This window comes from Arvicola amphibius, chromosome 4, assembly GCF_903992535.2.
Source record: "Arvicola amphibius chromosome 4, mArvAmp1.2, whole genome shotgun sequence".
Lineage (NCBI taxonomy): Eukaryota > Metazoa > Chordata > Mammalia > Rodentia > Cricetidae > Arvicola > Arvicola amphibius.
Genome location: NC_052050.1, coordinates 104,987,295 through 105,005,795, shown reverse-complemented (window position 1 = coordinate 105,005,795; position 18,501 = coordinate 104,987,295). Strand labels below are relative to the sequence as shown.

The window sequence follows — 18,501 nt, the reverse complement described above, 5'->3', positions numbered from 1 at the left end:
GGGTTTCAGAGAAAAGTCGAGGCTGGGGCTCAGGGGAGGGCCTTGGGACCGGGCTCAGGTTCTGTATTTTATTCTGGAAATATTATTTGGGGATTTTTTGTGCTGTCCAGAGCCTTGTATACACTAGACGCGCAACGACCCCTAGGGTGCTCCTTGGAGGGTGTGGCTGCTTTGGTCACACACTCTACGGGTTGCTGGGAATGGAGCCCAGAGCTGGGAGCGTGCTAACCAGAGCTCCTCCTGGTTTGGAGATGGAGATGGTGAGAGGAAGCATGGATTCAAGTGTGATCAGGGCTTAGGACCAGTGAGAACTCCTCCAACAATCTTAGGAGAGACCTGAGTCAGGCAGCACCGAGCAGACCTGGACTGGCAGAGCTTCAGGAAACGTGTGAGCCCTGCCCAGCGTTGGAGGGGCCAGGCCAGAGGTCCGGTCCTCAGCCACAAGGGGAAAATAGTCAGGGAGTTTCTAAGAGGTGCTGACCAGGTCTAGCGAGGGGTGAGGCCAGAGGCAGAAGCTGCTGGGCCTGGGTAGGGAGCAGCCTGGGACGGGGAGTAGCCTGAGGTGGGGAGCAGCCTGGGGCAGGGAGCAGCCTGAGGTGGGGACCAGCCTGGGGTAGGGAGCAGCCTGGGGTAGGGAGCAGCCTGGGACGGGGAGCAGCCTGGGGCAGGGAGCAGCCTGAGGTGGGGACCAGCCTGGGGTGGGAACAGGCTCAGGTGGGAACACCTTGGGGAAGGAACAGCCTGTGTTGAACTTGTCATCTGAGTCCCTGTGTGCTGGTCCTTTCTCGGAATCTATAGACCTTATCATAAGATTCACCCTGAGCCTGTTGCTTGCTTGTTCCTAACCTTCCCAGGATTTTCAGCCCCAATAGAAAAGCCACACCCTCCCCACGGCTCCCAAAGCTCTATGTCCTCATTTCCTTCCGAGGGCCGCTCCTGCATCCCTCCACTCTCCCTCCTTCCCCCCACCCCCGTCTACACAGCAAGTACACTGGGAAAGCCTGTCTCAAAAATAAATAGATAATTTAGCTAACTTCAAAGGCTCTCTGGCCAGCACCTGGCCAGCCTGTCAGCCTCTTGGACTGCCTGCCCTTCTGACTTCCACAGAAAATCTTCCCGTCCTCCCTCCAGCTCTCCCTCAGACACCGACTACAGCCTGTGATCTCAGTGCAGGAGGTAGAGGCAGAGACCATGAGGTCAAGGCCGTCTTTGGTTACACTGAAAGTCTGAGGCTAGCCTGCACAACAAGAGACCCTGTCTTGCTGGGGAAACACACACACACACACACACACACACACACACACACAAACAATGAAGGTGGGTGGGTCTGGAAAGATGGCTCAGTGGTTAAGAGCACTGGTCTCTTCTACAGGACGGTGGTTCTGTTCCCAGCACCACATGGAGGCTCACACCATCTGTAAACTCCCATTTCAGGGGATCTGACACCCTCTCATGTCCTCAGGAGGCACTGCACACATGTGGCAGGACCCCTATACACATGAAATTTTTTAAAAAATTAATAAATGAAAACTATCTTGCATTCGGGCTGTGGGTTTGGTTCAGTGGTTCCCCAGAATCCCGGGTAGTCCCCCCTCTATGAGCTCATATGGAGCAACTCTAGGCCTTCCAGAGCAGGAACCTCAGATCCCAGTTCCCCCATGAGCCCAGACCAACCAAGGCTCTCATCTCACTCAGCAGGAAGGACTGTGCGTGCCACTCTGCCTCATGATGTAAGCTTCTCTAGATGGGGGAGGGGTCAGTAAGACCCTGAGTGCCTGGCAGCCAGCTTGCCAGGACATACGTCCACCCCCAGAGCTTAAAGCCACATTGGCACAGGCAGCCAGGCAACACTGCCTGGAGAGACTGTGCAGACATACAGCCTTCCCCTCAGCACCCTCCCGGGACAGCCCTAGGAGCTAGAAACCATGGTGCCAGGTCAGCTTCCAGCAGAACTCCTGAGCCGCCTGGGACTTGCAGGGCTCCTGAGACCCCAGTTCCCCAGACAGAAGACTCTGTCACTCTGACACAGATGTGGTACTCACCGCAAGAGGACCTGCGCCACGTGTGTGTTCTGTGACTGCCTCAGGAGCAGAGGACAGACCTGTCCCAGTAGACCCAAGCTGAGCCAGATGGCACACTCAGGATTGGAAGAGGGGGTAGGGCAGGGTGACCACAAGGGCCGGAAATTGTGTGAGCACCCATGTGTGACCCCAGGAAGCAGAGACAGAGTTGGAGGGAGGAGTGGTGAGTGGCCAGGCAGAAGGCTGATGGAGGACAGAAATAGCCTGAGAGTCGGCATTTCAGAGGTGCGAATCAAGGCCCTCAAGGCTCTGGGAGAGCTGTTCCACTCTGCTGTGCTGCTCCCAACAGTTAGCGACTTCTCAGGTCAAACTTTATCCACAGTTAGAGCTGCAGCTGCAAGTGGGGAACCCAGGGAGCTGGGGCTGGAAGAGGGACTGTGGCTGGGGAAAGTGAACCCGAGGTCACATTGATCTGTGGCTCTGAACCAAGTTAATATTTCACCCTAGTCTCCCGCAGACTGACCATGAGGTCTCCCTCCAGCTACTCCAGCAGTCCTCAGAGCACCCCCTGTCGGGTGGGGGTGGGGGTACTTTTCTTCCTTATTCTGATTAAGGACCTCACCCACAGCGCAAGGACAGGTCACCAGTGGTGTGTTGGAAAAGCTGGCTGCCTGGAGGGTCCCCAGCCACGAGCCGGAGCCCCTGCAGGGTGGGGAGCCCGACCTGCGTGCAGTCTGTTGGCACCTCCTGCCCCAAGGAGGCTTTGAGGCTCGCTGTTAGCTTCATCTTCTTCCAACCGTCAGGAGCTCCTCCTCCCTTCACAGCTACGTAGGCCTTGTGCTCTTCAATGTTAAACAAGTCCATGCATCTCCTACCACAGGACCTTTGCTCGAGCCCTGTGAGCTTCTTAAAGTGATGTGGGTTTGTGGCTTTCCCCAGGCTGCTTCCCATTAGCTTTAGGTCATCTACCTCCTTAGAGAGTGGCCACAAAAGGATGCCTTCCGCCCTGTGGTCCCATCTGAAATGCTCCCCCACCCTCCAGCCATCACCCCTCATGAGCGCAGACAAACGGTCACCAGTGGGACTCTGGCATAAGGTGCATAGGTGCTAATTACTATTGGTCTCATGGAAGCGTCTATGAACACTAAGGACTTTATTTAGTTTATATTTATTTTTTAAATGTGTTCTGCCTGCATGTATGTCTGTGTATCTATCACTGGCAAGTCTGGTGACTGCAGAGGCTAAAAGGATATGTCAGATCCCGGAATTAGAGTCACAGGTGGTTGTGAACTGCCATGTGGGTGCTGGGAACCCCGCTCCTCTACACAAGCAGTCAATGCTCCTAACCACCGAGCCATCTCTCCAGCTCCCCAATTTTTTCTTTTATTAAGACAGAGTCTCATGTAGCCCAGGCTGGTCTCAAGCCCCCTATGTACCCTAGGGTGGACTTGAACACCTGACTCTGCTGTCTTTACCTCCCAAGTGCTGGGGTGATGGGTGTACCCCTGGATTGACTTGATCTTTGAGTTGAGGATTAGATGTGTGGGCCAAACTGGCCCAAAACTCCTGGGCTGAAGCCATCCTCCTGCCGCAGGCTCATCCCCAGGTCAGTGCAGTGGGGACTTTCCCAGCCACCACTTTCCCCAGGTGTTATCCCCACCCCATCTCCAGGCCTCTGAGGTGGTCGGCAAACGGCAGCCTCTGGCTCACGCTGCCCTAGAAGAGGAACAGGCATAGGTTAGCATTAAGCACCACAGGGCTTTACTGAGGTGAATGTCTAATGAGAAGGAGCTGCCCAACCCCGGAGGGCGCCGATCTCACCATGGATACTGTATCCAGATTCTGAAAAGCTGCGGCATCTCGGTTACAGTGTCTCACGGCAGTGAGCACAGAGCCAACCAGCAAGACAGACACAAGCAGACAGACAGCGATCACCACGCCCGGGTTCCTGTGTGATGTGGGGATCCACAGGCTGTCTGCATCTGGGGAGAGGAAAGGGTCACCCTGGCCAAAGCCACGCCCCCATTCCCTCACTGGGGGATTCCTGGCAGGGGCTCCACTCCTGAGGTACACTCCAGGGCCTATGCTATTATTTTGTAAATAAATATATAATTTCATGTGGGGTATTTTTTTCATTTGTTTTTCTTTTCTTTCTTATTTATTTTCTTTTTTTTCTTCCTTTGTTTTTTGAGACAGGATCTCTGTGTGTAACAGTCCTGGCTGTCGTGGAACTAGCTCTTGTAGATCAGGCTGGCCTCAAACTCACTGAAATCCTTCTGCCTTTGTCTCCCGAGTGCTGGGATTAAAGGCGCGCACCACCGCCACCTGACTTGTTTTTCTCTTTTTTTTTTCCTTTTTTTTTTTTTTTTTTTTTTTTTTTTTTTTTTGTTTTTCGAGACAGGGTTTCTCTGCAGCTTTTTTAGAGCCTGTCCTGGAACTAGCTCTTGTAGACCAGGCTGGCCTCGAACTCACAGAGATCCGCCTGCCTCTGCCTCCCGAATGCTGGGATTAAAGGCGTGTGCCACCACCGCCCGGCTCTTGTTTTTCTCTTTTTAAGATGAGACCCACCATGTGGCCCAGGTTGATCTCAAACTTGAGGTAATCCTCCTGCCGCCTTCTCCTGGTGTTAGGAATACAGGACTGGGCCACCGCACTCAGCTACAAATAGATAATGAAACCTGTCTTTCTTGCAAATAGCTGTGACCTCAGGAGCCAGCACACACTAGTGAGTTAATAAGAGCGCAAACGGGCTGGAGAGATGGCTCAGAGGTCATTGGCTGCTCTTCCAGACTCCTGAGTTCAATTCCCAGAAACCACATGGTGGCTCACAAACATCTGTAATGAGATCTGGCGGCCTCTTCTGGCCGGCATGCGTACACGCAGGCACAGAAGGGTTGAAGTCGACCCACCCACTCCCAGGTCTGTGTTGCCCTCTGCTGACTGGTGCCAGAACTGCAGCCAGGTTCCAGTCACTTCCCCCAGGTCTCCACTCACCCTGGCTGGGGCTGGACACGGTAGGTGAACCTTGTGGAAGCAAGCTCGTGAATTGGGATATGGTGGTCGGCTCGGAACCTGGGGAGCCAGAGCTAGGGAGAGAGGCTGTTTCTGGTTCTGGGAAGGGTGAGCCTGAGTTTGCTCCTGTGGAGCTGGAGCTGGAGTCTGGAGTGGATGTCACTTCCAGACTTGGGGAGGTGGAGGCAAGGGGTGAGTCTGGACTTGAGGTGAAGGAGACAGATGTGGACTCTGAACTTGAGGTGGAGGAGACAGTCGTGGACTCTGGACTTGTGTTTTCTGATCCTGTTCCTCTTTCCCAGAATACTGAAAAGGCAACACCTGAGGGGAAAAAATGGAGGTAGGCGGGGCAGTGGTGGCACACGCCTTTAATCCCAGCACTGGGGAGGCAGAGGCAGATCTCTGTGAGTTCGAGGCCAGCCTGGTCTAAAGAGTGAGTTCCAAGACAGGCTCCAAAGCTACAGAGAAACCCTGTCTCGAAAAAACAAAACAACCCAAACCAAAAAACGAGGGGTGTTTATGAAGCTTAGGGTAGTGGAGGGAGGTGGTCTGCTCATGGTTTGATCTCAGTCCTGCTCAGCGCTCTCTCTCTCTCTCTCTCTCTCTCTCTCTCTCTCTCTCTCTCTCTCTCTCTCTCTCTCTCTCATCTCTGTCTTTCTTGGCTTTTTGGTTTGATCTGCCTGACGCTCAGATCTGGGTCAGCATGCCACCTGTTAGGACCCAAGCACTGACTGTGACTCCCACTTTACAGAAGCGGGAAACTGAGTCTCAGCTCGATTCCTCAGGAGCAGGTACCCCCCCCATCCAGGTTTCTAGAGCTCTGAGAACTGGGGAGCTCTGATCTGTACTAGGATTTGAATTCTGCCCCAAATGCTGGCCACAGACTCTACCATTGAGACACAGCCCAGCCCCTGCCAATCCCAGGAATCAGCTCTTTGACCCACACGCTGTGTCTCGAGGCTCTCTGGTTCACATCCCTTCCCTGGAGAGTTCAGAGACCATGGAAAGAGTTCCTGATCCACCCCCTACTATGACTTCCTTCCCAGATCCGGGTGGCTCCAACCAGGTGTGCGGGGCACAAGGTCACTCATGGTGGCTTTGCCACTCCCATGCCCTTTCTGCCCAGGACATCACTGTGTTTCCTCCTAGCCTCACCCCACACAGTAGATACAAGGAAATAAGGTCTCTGTGATGCCCCCGAGTGCCGGGAGCAGCGCTGAGTTGAACGCTGAGCTGAGCCCTCCCACTCCTAGGTCTCCCTGGCCGAAAAGCATCTAGGAGTGCCAGTCGCTGCTGGGAAATCTCTGGGAAAGTGAAGTTGGCTCAAGCCCCATAGCCGACACCAATCCAAACCGGTACTCTGAAGGAAATTAAGGTCCTGGGTGAACTGAAGAAACCAGAGAGTTTAGAGGTGGCGGCAAACACCGAGCCTATTAAGTACCTAGCACTGAGCAGGTCTCGCGGTTTACTTGAAAGTAACACACAGAGTAGAGCTGTTCTGGGCAGTGTTCCTGGCATCGGACTTTCCCTCAGTCTCCAAGATGGAAGTCTGGCGGGTGCAATCCCTGTCAATCCACAGGTTGGAGCCAGCCCGGCTTCCAGGGATAAATGTGGGACTTTTGAAAATGAAACCATCATCTACAATAAACTCAACCGTCTCAGGGGTAGCTGTGGGGCCACTGACTTCTAGTTGAAACCCGATCCCTTGCCCTTCCCACCACCGGGGGTGGGGGGCGTCCTCACTGAAGTGTCAGGGAGGCCACTGGCCTCTGTCCCAGCTCAGACGTCCCTCAGGGGTCGGTACCAACCCTGCTCGTGGGGAGGGAGGGGGAAGGAAGGAAGGGTCTGAGCCCTGTGTCCCCAGCCCCGCTGTCTCTCGGAGTCACGCCATTTCCCTCCACCAACTTACCTGTGACTACAAGGACGACAGAGGAGTCTCTGGGTCTCATTAGCAGCAGCACGGCCAGCGCCAGCGGCAGTAGCCGGGAACCCGCCATTCCCGCCGAGCGCCCAGGCTGCCGGTGCGCGGCCAGGTGGTAGCTCGCCCGCGCGCCCCCTACCGGCGAGAGCCGGGTTCGCAGGGCGCTGGGTTCCCTCCCACCCTCCCCGGGCACACACACCCTGTCCCCAGCCACTCTGGGACAGCCCTTCTTAGGTCATCCCAAACCTGAGCCGAAAACCCTTGTCTCTGGCTGCCAGGATCCTCCAGACCGGGGCTGAGGATGCCTCTGTCTCTCTCGGGCTCACCTCACCGTGGGTGGATACGACTAGAACCTTCTAGCGGTTTCGGAAGGAGGTACTCTCACGTATGCTTTTGAGTTGAGGAGGTCAAAGTGGGTTGGGCCTGGCCAAGCGCGTTCTCACTGTTTGGTTGTTGATCTTTGTTTTTGAGATAAGGTCTCACTTCTATCCCAAGCTGGTTGAAAACTCCTGAGTCTCCTGCCCCCACCACTGGTGCTGAGGTGACAGGTGTGTGCCACCACACCCAGCCAGACGCAGGTGTGTGTATGTTTGTGTGCATGTGTGTGTATGCATGTTATGTATGCGCTTTGTGTGTGTCTGTGTAAGCGTGTGTGTGTGTGTGTGTGTGTGTGTGTGAGAGAGAGAGAGAGAGAGAGAGAGAGAGAGAGAGAGAGACAGACAGACACCTGGGGGCGTCAGTTCTTCCCGTCATGGGGGAAGACAGGTTTAATAGCAAGCACCTTTACAGGAGGGGTCATCTTGCTAGCCCCAGAGAAGCCACGCTATTAGCCATGTGACACACAAGATTCCACGCTAGTGACCTGTACACCCTGAAAAATAATTGAGGTTCCCCAACCCTGGCTACAGATCCCATAGGGGCAGGAGCCGCTGGGACTCACTCCTCCAGCACACGCTAGACCTCCCACTGTATTTTAACTCAAGACACATGACCAGGGCAGGCTGTAGTGCACTGTATTCATAAGAGTCATAGGACACCATGGCCACCAAGAGTCTCTGCCCACAGCCAAGTGCCTAGACACCAGGCCAGTTCAAAGAGTAAGCCCTCGAGGTACGGCGTGAAGTCTCCCTGGAGATGTTCCACGGGCCTCCTGTTCCCAAGAGGGCATCTGTGGTGAGGCAGCTGCGTGTATAATGTCCCCTCCACGTGGCCTGAACCATCTTGGCTGCAGACTGCTGCTGGCTCAGCTGGCGGCGGGTCCGGTAGCCCTTCCAGGCCGCCTGAATGAGGGTGGCCGCTCTGTGCTGCTGGCTGAGCAGGGGGCACTGCTGAGGCGCCGAGCGAGAGCCAGACTGGCCTGAGATGCCCTGGCCAAAGCCCTGCACCACACGAGTAGACAGTGTGTGGCCACACACGTGGCAGGTGCGTGGCTGGGACCCCACGAGCATCACAACACTGGGGGGACTCGCCACCCGAGGACCCAAGGCCTGGCAGACACTACAAACATTAGGTTGACAGGACAGGAAGCAGCGGTGTTCCGAGCTGTTCCTGGTGTCAGAGGTCCCCTGGGCTTTGCCACCGTGCTCAGGCCATGTCGTAGGGAGCAACACCTGGTGGGCCCGGTCACGGCGAGTGCAGTAGCCGCGCCAAGCTGCCTGGATGACGGTGGTGGCCCTGAGCAGCCTTGCCAGGTTTCGTCGCACACGGTAGCCACGCCACGTAGCTTGGATGACGGTGGCCCACTGATGCCACAGCTTCACAGTGCGGCGCACCAAGTAGCCACGTGCACACGCCTGGATGGTGATGACAGCATCAAGGACAATTTTCTCCATGGCTCGAACTGATACCAGCAGCTCAGCCGAGGGCTTGTGGTCCAGCGCTGCCTCTGCCCCCGAGGGGTCCCATGGCCTGTGGCCCCTGCCGGGATGCCATGGGCCTCGGGGTGGCCCAGCACTTGCCACAGCTCTGGCCGATACGTTGGGGACTTTGGAATTCCATGACTGGCCAGCAGCCAGGCCAGCATCCACGGGGCCCTGGGGTACAGTGAGGGGTGGGGATACCTTATTATGGCCAGTTTTAGGGTGTGTGACAAGATGGGGGTTGTGGCCGTGGGGTGTGGTGCAGGCATGGGAGACCGGACCAAAGCCAGTTTGGGGACCTGCACCATGATGGGGAGTCTGGCTGTGGGCTGTGGTGCAGGTCTGGGATGTTCCATCCAGGCTTGTTTTGGGCATTGTGATATATTGAAGTCTGTGGCCATAGAGCATGGTGGGGACTTTTCGGGGACCCTTATCAAAACTAGTTTTAGGGATTGTGACATGATATTTGTAGCCATGAGGTGCAGTGGGGATTTGGGAGCCCCCATCAGAGCCAACTCCAGGGCCTGTGACAAGAGTAGGCCTCTGACCTGGGTGTGTGCTAAGGGTCGGACCTGCTCCTGGCTGGCCCGAGTGGACGGTGTCATGGGCAGCCTCATCAAGGGGTCTCCGGGAGCCATTTGGTGCCATCCCTTGAACTCCTGTGGGTGCTTTCTGTCCCCTCCCATCTCCCACCGTGGGTAACCCTGAGGATGACAGCTGAGATGCTGGTTTCAGTGGGCTACTGAAGGGTAGCAGTCTGCCCATGGAACCTTCTAGAAGTTCTGAGACAAGGCTGCCTTGGATGGAGCGGGAGGACGTTCTAGCGGTGGCATGGTGCTGGGGTTCTCCCATCTGAGAGACACTGAAAGCCCCATTTTTAGTTGGAGGTGCTAAGTTAGTCCCCCCTGAGCTCTGGAGAATGCTGGAGTCTCCTGCACTGACCTCTGACTCCAGTGGCCATTTGGCTGTGCCAGCAATGCCGGAACTCAGCTGTGGTGGCACTGGGATTGCATTGGAAGCTGGAGGTAGGCTTGAACTGCCAACCACAGGGGCCTCCTGCAGGCTCGGGTGCCCAGAAGCAGGGTGGATGCTGGGAGGACCACCAATGCTTTCTGAGGATAAGGGCTGAACAGAGGTGATGCTGTTGGCTTTGGGGTGCTCACCTAAACTTGGGGCCTGTATAGGAACTGGGGAGATACTGCTAGCTTGGCAGCGAGCCTCCTTTGCCAAGGCCACTTGGTCTTTGAGGACATTTTCAGCTGCCAAAGCCGCAAGTTCATGGCTCTCGCCTCCCGTGGTGCCAAGGCCCGTCCTTGGGATGATTTCGAGACCTTCAGATTTGACAGGGTCTATGCCAGACTCCAGGGTCGAGGACACCGTGTCATCGACGTGTCTTAGCTTCGGCAAGGTCGGGTTAGCAACACCCACAAGCTTTGTTAGGCCAGGGTCTTGGCTAAATTGTGAGGCACTTAACGAAACTGTGGGCAAGGGTCGGTCCTGGGCCACTCTCTGGGCTTCCGGGACACTGGCCAGGCTGCTGACATGGGGTGCCAGGAAGGGAACCCAGGAGCCCTCTCCAGCCTGTGCTGCCTGATATGGCCGTGGACTGATGCCTGCCAGCATGGATGATGGAGCCACAGAGCCCAGAGGTATGCTAGGACCTGTCCCATTGGCCACACTGCCTGGGTGTGGGCCTGGAGGATGGGACCTTGGCAAAGGTTTCTCTTTACCACCACTGGTCTCTTGAGGGTGACTAGGGGCCATGCCAGTGACCACAGAACCAGGAGGGAGGCTGAGGGCCATATCACCGGCCATAGCATCTAGGTAGGGTCTCCGAATCTCACCACTAACCACTGATTCTAGAGGTAGATTCTGGGCCTTGACACACACCATGGACTCTGGGGGGACACTCCGGGCTGCACCATCCACCATAGACTCTGGGGGGACACTCTTTTCTATGCCCCTGATCACAGACCCTTGAGGAAAGCCGAGAGCCTCTCTTTCAACCACAGGCTTGGGGACCAGTGCCGAGGGCATGTTTCCATCTACAGAACCCTGGACCAAAGCCCCACCCCCAGGAGCCACTGCTGCATCTGGAAAGACCACGGTGGCCACAGAGAGGAGCTGGGGGTCAATACAGGTCTGAGGGAAGCTGGTGCCCAGCTGGTGTGGGAAGAATTCGGAGGGTATCACAGCTGGGCACGGGCCCTGGCCCACACCCGTAGTCACGACAGCCATGGGGGTTGGGTTCTCCCTCTGGCACACACTCAGCAAGAGTCCAGTGGCCACAGGCCCCTGGGGCATCCCTGGAGCTATGCCCCTGAACCAAGTCTGACATGGGACACTGGCCCCTAAGGCCAGGCCACTATCCTCTGCAGGAGCCATGGGCTGCACTACCGGACCTAGGGGCCCCTTGCTGGCCTGTGTCGGCTCAGAGTGGACAGTGGCATCCTGAGGGCTGGTCTGGCCTCTGATCTGTTTGTCCCCTGAGCTGTCGCAGACTCCTAGATAGGGCTGGCCTAACCTGCTCACACACGGAGAGGGCACGGAGGGCTGGCTCTGAGCTGTGCTGCTGTCCTCACATGCACACTGCTGGGGGCCCAAAGCTGACTTGCTGTTCCCACGACCCACGCCACACACCACAGTGGGCGGCAGCAGGCTCAGGGTTCCCAAGGCGGCCACAGATGTCTGCACAAGATTAGAGCACAGCCTGGGAGCCAGAAGTGGGGAGCTCAGACTGGGGGGCACCCTGTTGGACAGGGGCATCTGGAGCACTCCAGGGACCAGACCGCTGGCTGTGGTTGGCTGCCTGAGGGTTGGGGATGCCCTGTTGGCCACAGAGGCATGGCTTAGGGTTGGGGACATAACACTAACCACAAAAGGCTGGGCTAGGCTTGCAGACATGCTGTGGGACACGGACGGTTGTACAAAGTTTGGGGTTACAATCGTGGCCAAACAAGGTTGGGTGAAATTTGATGGCAGGCTATAGGGCATAAATGGTTGGAAAAAGTTCGGGGATACCCCGGTGGCTACAGATGTCTGAGCTGAGTGTGGAGACCCTGCACCCTGTACAGGCATGGAAGAGGATCCAGGTGGTGGCCAGCTGTTCACAGGGGACTGAGTGACACTTGGGGCTATGTGGGTGGTGGCACACAGCTGGGCCTGGCTTGAAGCTACCCCACTGTTCACTGCCTGGTTGCCTAAGGCCACTACACTAGTACCAGATGTCTGGGTAAAGTTTGAGGGTACCCCAGAGGCCATATGTGGTTGGGTATAGATTGGGGACCCTCCACAGTACAGAAATGGCTGATTAAGATTTGTGGGTAACTCATAATATATCAGTGGTTCTCTCAGTGCCGGGGACACCCCAGTGTCCATAGATGGCTGGGCTAAAGTTGGGAAAACCTTAGCAGCCACAGGTGGATGGTTCAGACTTGGGGCCACCCCAGTGTCCACGGATGCCTGGGCCAGGCTTGGGGACACAGAACTGGACTTTTCAGGCTGGGGTGAGCTAGGACACAGCCCCTTAGCCTCTAATGGTTGACTTTGGCATGGTGATCCCTCACTGGCTTCAGGTGCTTCCCCAGGGCTTGGGGCTCTCCCATCAGCCAGTATGTCCTGGGGTAGGGGAGGATCCAGCCGAGTGGCCCCATTGGGCTGCAGGTCTGCAGTGTGGCCCTGGCGACTCCTACCCCAGGGAGCACTTGTGTCCCAGGACAACACCTCCTTCAGGTCCCTAGTGCTGTACTCGGATCCACTGTCTGAGTCCCAGTGAACATTCAGGGCCAGGCTCGTGCTACGGAGGAGGACGGACCCAAGTTCCAGGGATGGGCGCTGCCCCTGGGGCTTGTGCCCTGCCTCCCTGGACCCTTTCAATACTGACTGCGGGCCCTCCTGCAAGTCACCTTCCCTGCAACCTTCCAGAACTTCGGAAGGCGTCAAGCTGGGTGACGAGGAGGGACTGCCTGAGTCTCCGCTCTGCAGGGAGCTGTGAGAGCCGCTGCTGTTCTGGCAGTGGGCAGCTGAACCCCTGGGGTGGCTCTTGGCTAACACCATCTGCGGGTGCTGCGGGAAAGTGGCTAGTAACTCATCCAGAGGGGACATGTGATGGCCAGTGGCCTGACCCTGGGGACAGGATGGGGTCAAGGACACTTGGGGATATCTCTCCTGTTTTGGGGTGGACGTGCTGGAGACGTTTTGTGATTTAGAATTTACGTCATCAATCTCTTCATCTGTGATGTTCCTCACTACGGTGACCATTTTCTTATGGCCCAGTGGCGACACTAGTCTATGACCCGATGGCAGAGCCTGCCTGATGGTCTGCCTGGGTGAGGAACTGCGACTCTTGACTCTGCAAGAGCAACGGCCACAGAGAGACATCTTGTGTGTCCCCAGGTTCGCACACTGACACTCACTGCTCTGACAGAAGGCGGGGAGCCACTGGGACATGGGGTGCTTCCCACCACCCACGCCACTTGAATGCTTGCTGGCTACCACGCCGCCCTGTTGGTTTGACGCCCATGGGTAGGACACCCTGCTGGTCACAGGTGGCTGGTGGGAGCTTGGAGCTGTGTTGCTAGCCACTGATGGCTGGTCGCTGCTTGGGCCTGCACCGTTAGCAACAAGCGGCTGCCATGGACAAAGAGGTGGCTGTTGGGAAGGTCGCTTGGGGACATGGGGACCCTCGCCACATGCCATGGGGTCAAGATCCAATGGCCTCAGGTACAGACCGGAAGAGTATCCCAAATCCCTCTCCCAGTACAGTGGGGGACACTGGTAAGTGCTGGTGACCATCCCTCCAGAAAAGGAGCCTATGGGGGGCTGTGGCAAGCAGGGTGACCCCTCCAAGGTAGTCCCATCCCCTTCCCCCCACAAGATCCCGTCATATTGCCCCCAGGGCAAGCCCTTCCATAGTAGCCTGACCTTGCTACACCGTGCTCGGACAGGACCGGGCGCAGGTCCCCACGCAACTGACAGACTCCCGCTGCAAGTCACCTCCACTGGGGCAGGCGCCGTGGTCATCCGGCTTCCCACCGTTCTCGAGGTGGCCTTAGGGAGGAAGCTGCCTGTCCTCTGGGCCACCTGGGCCAGAGACTGAGTGAAAACAGCTCCCAGCTCACCCTGGCACAGCGCCTGGCTGAGTGTGGCCCTCTCCTCTTCCGTCAAGGCCTTGCACAGAACCTCAGCCAGCTTGCCCTGCGTGGCCTTGCTGAGCTCTGGAAGCAGCTCACCACGGGACAGGGCCCGGGACAGGGAAATGCCCAGTTCACCCCATGACAGTGCCTTCATCAATGCCATTCCCAGCATGCCTTGAGGCAGGGCCTTGACCACAGAAGGCCCTAAGACTTCCCGGGACAGAGCCTGGCTCAGCGCTGTCCTTACTTCCCCCTGAGAAAGTGTCTTGGCCAGGAGTGTCCGCAGGTCCTCGGTGGAGCCCAGCATGGTCACCAGGTCTGCACACAGGGAAGCAATGGATGTCGCCAGGTCTTCGTGGCAGGACACGGCCTGGCCCGGCATAGGGGGTGGAGGTGGGGTCCGTGCCTGTCCGCTGTCACCCCAGGATTCCCCATTGCACACAGGGCGTCCAGAGGGAGTCAGCAGAGGTACCTGCATACCTTGGGTGTCTGTGGCCACTGAGCGTGGGTTCTGCGTGGCCTTGTTTTGTGCGTGGCTCTGGAGCTGGGGCTGGGTCATGCTCTTGTCATCTGGCTTGGCACGGGGTCCAGTGTTAAGTGTTCCAAAATATTGCCAGAACTGGACAGATGGCTTGGATGTGCTCAGGAGTGGCTGTGACTGGGTCTTACTACTGAGGTCAGTGGCAGGGTGGGCAGTCAAGAGGCACTTGGCCGTTTCAGAGGCCAGTTGGGCCTGAGACTGAGCCTTCGCCAGCCCCATGGGCAGATGGGCCTGGGATGGAACCTTGGCCAGACATGTGATGAGCTGGGCCAGGGATGGGGCCTTACTGAGTTTACTTGGGGGCCAGACCTGGCATGTGGCCTTGGTGATTTTGGTGTTTGTGGTCTTTGCATGCTCAGCAGGTGGAGGCAGCTGTGATGAGTTTCTCGTGGGGTGAAAGTACTGAGAAGTGGAGGCAGGCGGACATGTGTTTGGGTATCCTTCAGGGGGGACGAAGGTCAGCCCCAGGGAGCGTGCCTGAGGGGAGCCTGTGGCTGGACACGACGTGGCCAGAGGAGCTCGGGACATGGGCCTGTTCTGGTCACCAGCAGGCTGGAGCTGGGTTGTGAGTGACATCAGGTGTGCGGCCAGTGGCGAGGACAGAGCAGCAGATGGATCTACGGATGGGCGTTGTCCCTCAGGTAGGCCCACGGCCAGCCCAGATGACAAACGAGACTGCCATTCGGCTTTAGAAAGGGGTGAGGCTGGCAGGGGCCCAGGGTGGCCAGGGAGTGGCTGGGTTTGGGAGGTAGCCTTGGTCAGGGGAACAGCCAGCTGGGCCTGGGACAGGGTCACAGTCATCTCTTCAGGCATATACACCCTGGAGTGCACCTTCACAACCTCTGCCTTCTGTTGGGTCTGAGTCCAGGGTCTGCTCCTGTCTTCTGCCACTTTTGTCCAAGACAGAGCCCTGGCTACAATGGCCACATTAGTCTTGGGAGCTGCTTCCTTCTTGGGTGCCCTTGGGGGCCCAGGCGTCATCTTCTCTACTTCCAATGGAGGCTTGGCTGGAAGTTTAGGAGCTACGGTGCCTAGGTGTCTGTGGAGTCCACACCTGCCCTTCCCCTCAGCCAAGTATGCCTGAGAAGTCACCTTGACGACCGCAGTGGTCTGCTTGGTGCTCACGGTGACCTTGGCCTTTGGGCTGCTCAGGTGAACCGGGGATGGGGCGTTGGGAATTCTAGCAACCACTGGAGTTTGGGGTGAACCCTTGGGACTTGAGGCTGACACTGTAGGGACCAGACACAGGGTCCTGAGCACAGCAGCCACAGAGCGTATCTGAGCTGGGGTCTTGGTTATCATGGCTGCCAGGCGAGTCTGAGGTGAGGGTTTGACTGTAGGGCCCGACTGGGAGGAGGCTTTGGATGAAGACGAAGCCGCACATGTCTGAGGTTGACTTCTGGTCACTGAATGCATCTGGGGTGAAGTCTTTGCCGTCACGGGACCAGCACCATTCTGAAGTTGGCCCCTATTGACAGAAACCCCTAGGCGTGGTGAGGCCTTGCCTGTGGAGGTCACACCAGATCCTGGGGGCTGTGCCCTGGCCACAGACCGCACCTGGGGTGGAGCGCTAGAGAATGAAGGGTTGGGTCGCACATGAGCCAGGGGCCTGGTCACTGGGGACTGCATCTTCATGACTGTCGCTGGGGATGTGGGGCAGGTCTGCAGTGGACCCTTGGGTGCTGTGGCCACTGTGGCCGGGGTCTTAGGGGTGGAAGCCACTGGGCACACCTTGGTAGGTGTTTTGTTGACCGGATACATATGCAGTGGGGCTGTGGGGACATCTGCTTCAATGTGGACCTGGGTCTGGTTTTTCAGGGTTCCATAGATGGCCTGGCCATATCTCCCGGACGCTGCTGACTCTGGGGTCCCCGACTTGATGGTCTTGGAAGCCACATGCCTGCTCTTCACGCTGTCCCCTTCCAAGTGCCTGACGAGACAGGAGCTCCTCACAGACTTGGTCAACATGCAGGGTGGATACTTGGGACCTGTGAATCTGCCAGTCACAGGCGGCTGTGGCACGAGGCCACCCCTGGGGGCTCCACTGGCACAGGGACCTGGGGCTGCTGTGCTGTGTGAAGGGACCAGGTTGTCGGAGGACGGGAACTGAGTCTCCTTGCTCAGCATGACTGGTGGCTGGTCCTCCGGGGCATAGAAGCGCACCTGCTGTGGAGGGTGGTAGGGGATGTCGATGTCGTCCTCCTCTTCCTTCTTAGCTTTCCTTAGCGTCAGCCTGTGGGAGCGTATCAGCCGGCGCGTGCTGAAGCGGCGCCAGGCCTCCTGGATAGCCTTGGCCGCGGTCATCTGTGAGATCAGCTTCTGCCGCAGCCGGTAGCCCTTCCAGTTGGCTTGGATGACGGTGGCCGCCCGCGAGACCATCAGGTCCATTTCGTCCACCAGGATGTTCTTGAAGGCCTGGCTCTCCACCACGGCCCTCAGGTGGGGCACCCACCGTGATGGTGGTGCTGCTGGCTCCTCCGGCAGACAGGAATCACTCTGGGTCTGAGGAGACGGCTTGGCCACTTTCTCTTGATGAACAGGGGTTGTTGGTTGGGGCTGGGGGAGGCATGGCTCACTCGGTGACATGAGGTTTGGGAACTGGAGTGGGGCTGCTGGCTGCATCGATGCCATTCCTGAGCGGAGAGGCAGAGCCTGGGGGGTGGGTGGGTAGGGGGAGATGGACAGACAGACAAACGGACAGGTGAGTGGTGGGTGGATGGAGAGCTAGTGGGGTGGGGTGTGTGTGGAGGGGTGGTAGAAGGAAGCGTGGGTGAGCAGTAGGGACGCACACGTGGTGGTAACACACTGTGGGTAGGGGTCACTGTGAGGGGGAAGCTGAGGAGCACGATCTGGAGATATCGTGGATTACAGGAGCAGAGCAAGCGATAAAGACCCAGCAGCCCTTGGACCTTTAATCTGGGCATGGGAGGCCACTCCTCAGGGCAGGCTCAGCCATCTCCTTACCTTGGAGGGTCATAGAGTTGGAAAGGAGCAGAAGAAGGTGTAATCTTGGAAGCCGGCCTGTAAGAGGAGGCCGTCTTCAGTTCTTCATTCCAAGAAATGTGCACAGCAGCGCTCTGGGCTGGTTCTGTTAGAAATGCCAACAGTGGGAGGAATATGAGCTCAGGTCATGGGAGCATGGAGTCGGGAGGACCATGCGGGGGCAGGACAGGAGGCAGGATGGAGGAAGGAAACCCACAGGAAGGGGTGCCTGGCAGTTAACACCTGGGCTTATATAACAGGGACACATGTGGGGTGGGGGAGAAAAAGGGACCTATGTATTTATTGTCTAGAAGGGCGAGAACAGAGCCACACGTCCAGGGCACATGCATGCAGCCAGAAGTGCAGTCCACAGGAGCAGGATGGCTCAGTGTGAGGAGTAACTCTGCCAAGCTGGATAACCCAGAGTGGGAGGAGATACCCAACCCTTGCCAGTCACCTTCTGCCTTCTGCACATCCACAAATTAATACATGTCAATCAAAAAAATAGGCCAGGGGCTGGAGAGATGGCTCCATGGTTAGCAGCGCTGTGGCTCTTGCAGAGGCCCTGGGCTCGGTTCCCAGCGCCCACATGATTCACAGCCATCTGAAACTCCAGTCTTTGCAGACATGACGCCCTCTTCCGGCCTCAGTAGGCACCGGGCACACATGTGGTGGGGACATACACGCAGGGAAAGCATTTATACACATAAAAAAGGGAAAAGAAGACCAGCCCTGGTGGCGCGCCTCCAGTCCTACCACACGGGAAGCAGAAGCAGGTAAATCTCTACAAGTTCAAGGCCAGCCTGGGCTGCAGAGCATGACCCTGTCACAACCCTGATTCCATTTTACTACCACACATGTGCCTTTGAAATATTTATTTATTGTTGTGTTTCGAGACAGGGTTTCTCTGTGTAGCCTTGGCTATCCTGGAACTCCACCACCCAGTTAAAAATTGTTTTTATTTATGTGCATTGGTGTTTTGCCTGTATGTATGTTTGTGTGAGGATGTCAGATCTTGTAGTTTACAGTT

The 18,501-nt window shown here is 57.0% G+C and overlaps 2 protein-coding genes across 2 annotated transcripts; both read right to left on the bottom strand.

The window, feature by feature from the left end:
- Positions 1 to 3,671: 3,671 nt before the first annotated feature.
- LOC119811569 (uncharacterized serine-rich protein C1E8.05-like) lies at positions 3,672 to 7,071 on the bottom strand. The gene is made up of 4 exons (XM_038325482.2): positions 6,943 to 7,071; positions 5,016 to 5,354; positions 3,843 to 4,003; positions 3,672 to 3,737 (listed from the first exon to the last, which is right to left on the bottom strand). The coding sequence occupies exons 1-4, from the start codon at positions 7,028 to 7,030 to the stop codon at positions 3,672 to 3,674; spliced, it is 654 nt and encodes a 217-aa protein (XP_038181410.2). The 5' UTR covers positions 7,031 to 7,071.
- A 956-nt stretch (positions 7,072 to 8,027) lies between these two features.
- Iqcn (IQ motif containing N) lies at positions 8,028 to 17,120 on the bottom strand. The gene is made up of 3 exons (XM_038324722.1): positions 14,721 to 17,120; positions 13,737 to 14,681; positions 8,028 to 8,987 (listed from the first exon to the last, which is right to left on the bottom strand). Exons 1-3 carry the CDS (start codon positions 17,118 to 17,120, stop codon positions 8,028 to 8,030), a joined length of 4,305 nt encoding a protein of 1,434 aa, XP_038180650.1.
- Positions 17,121 to 18,501: the final 1,381 nt, after the last annotated feature.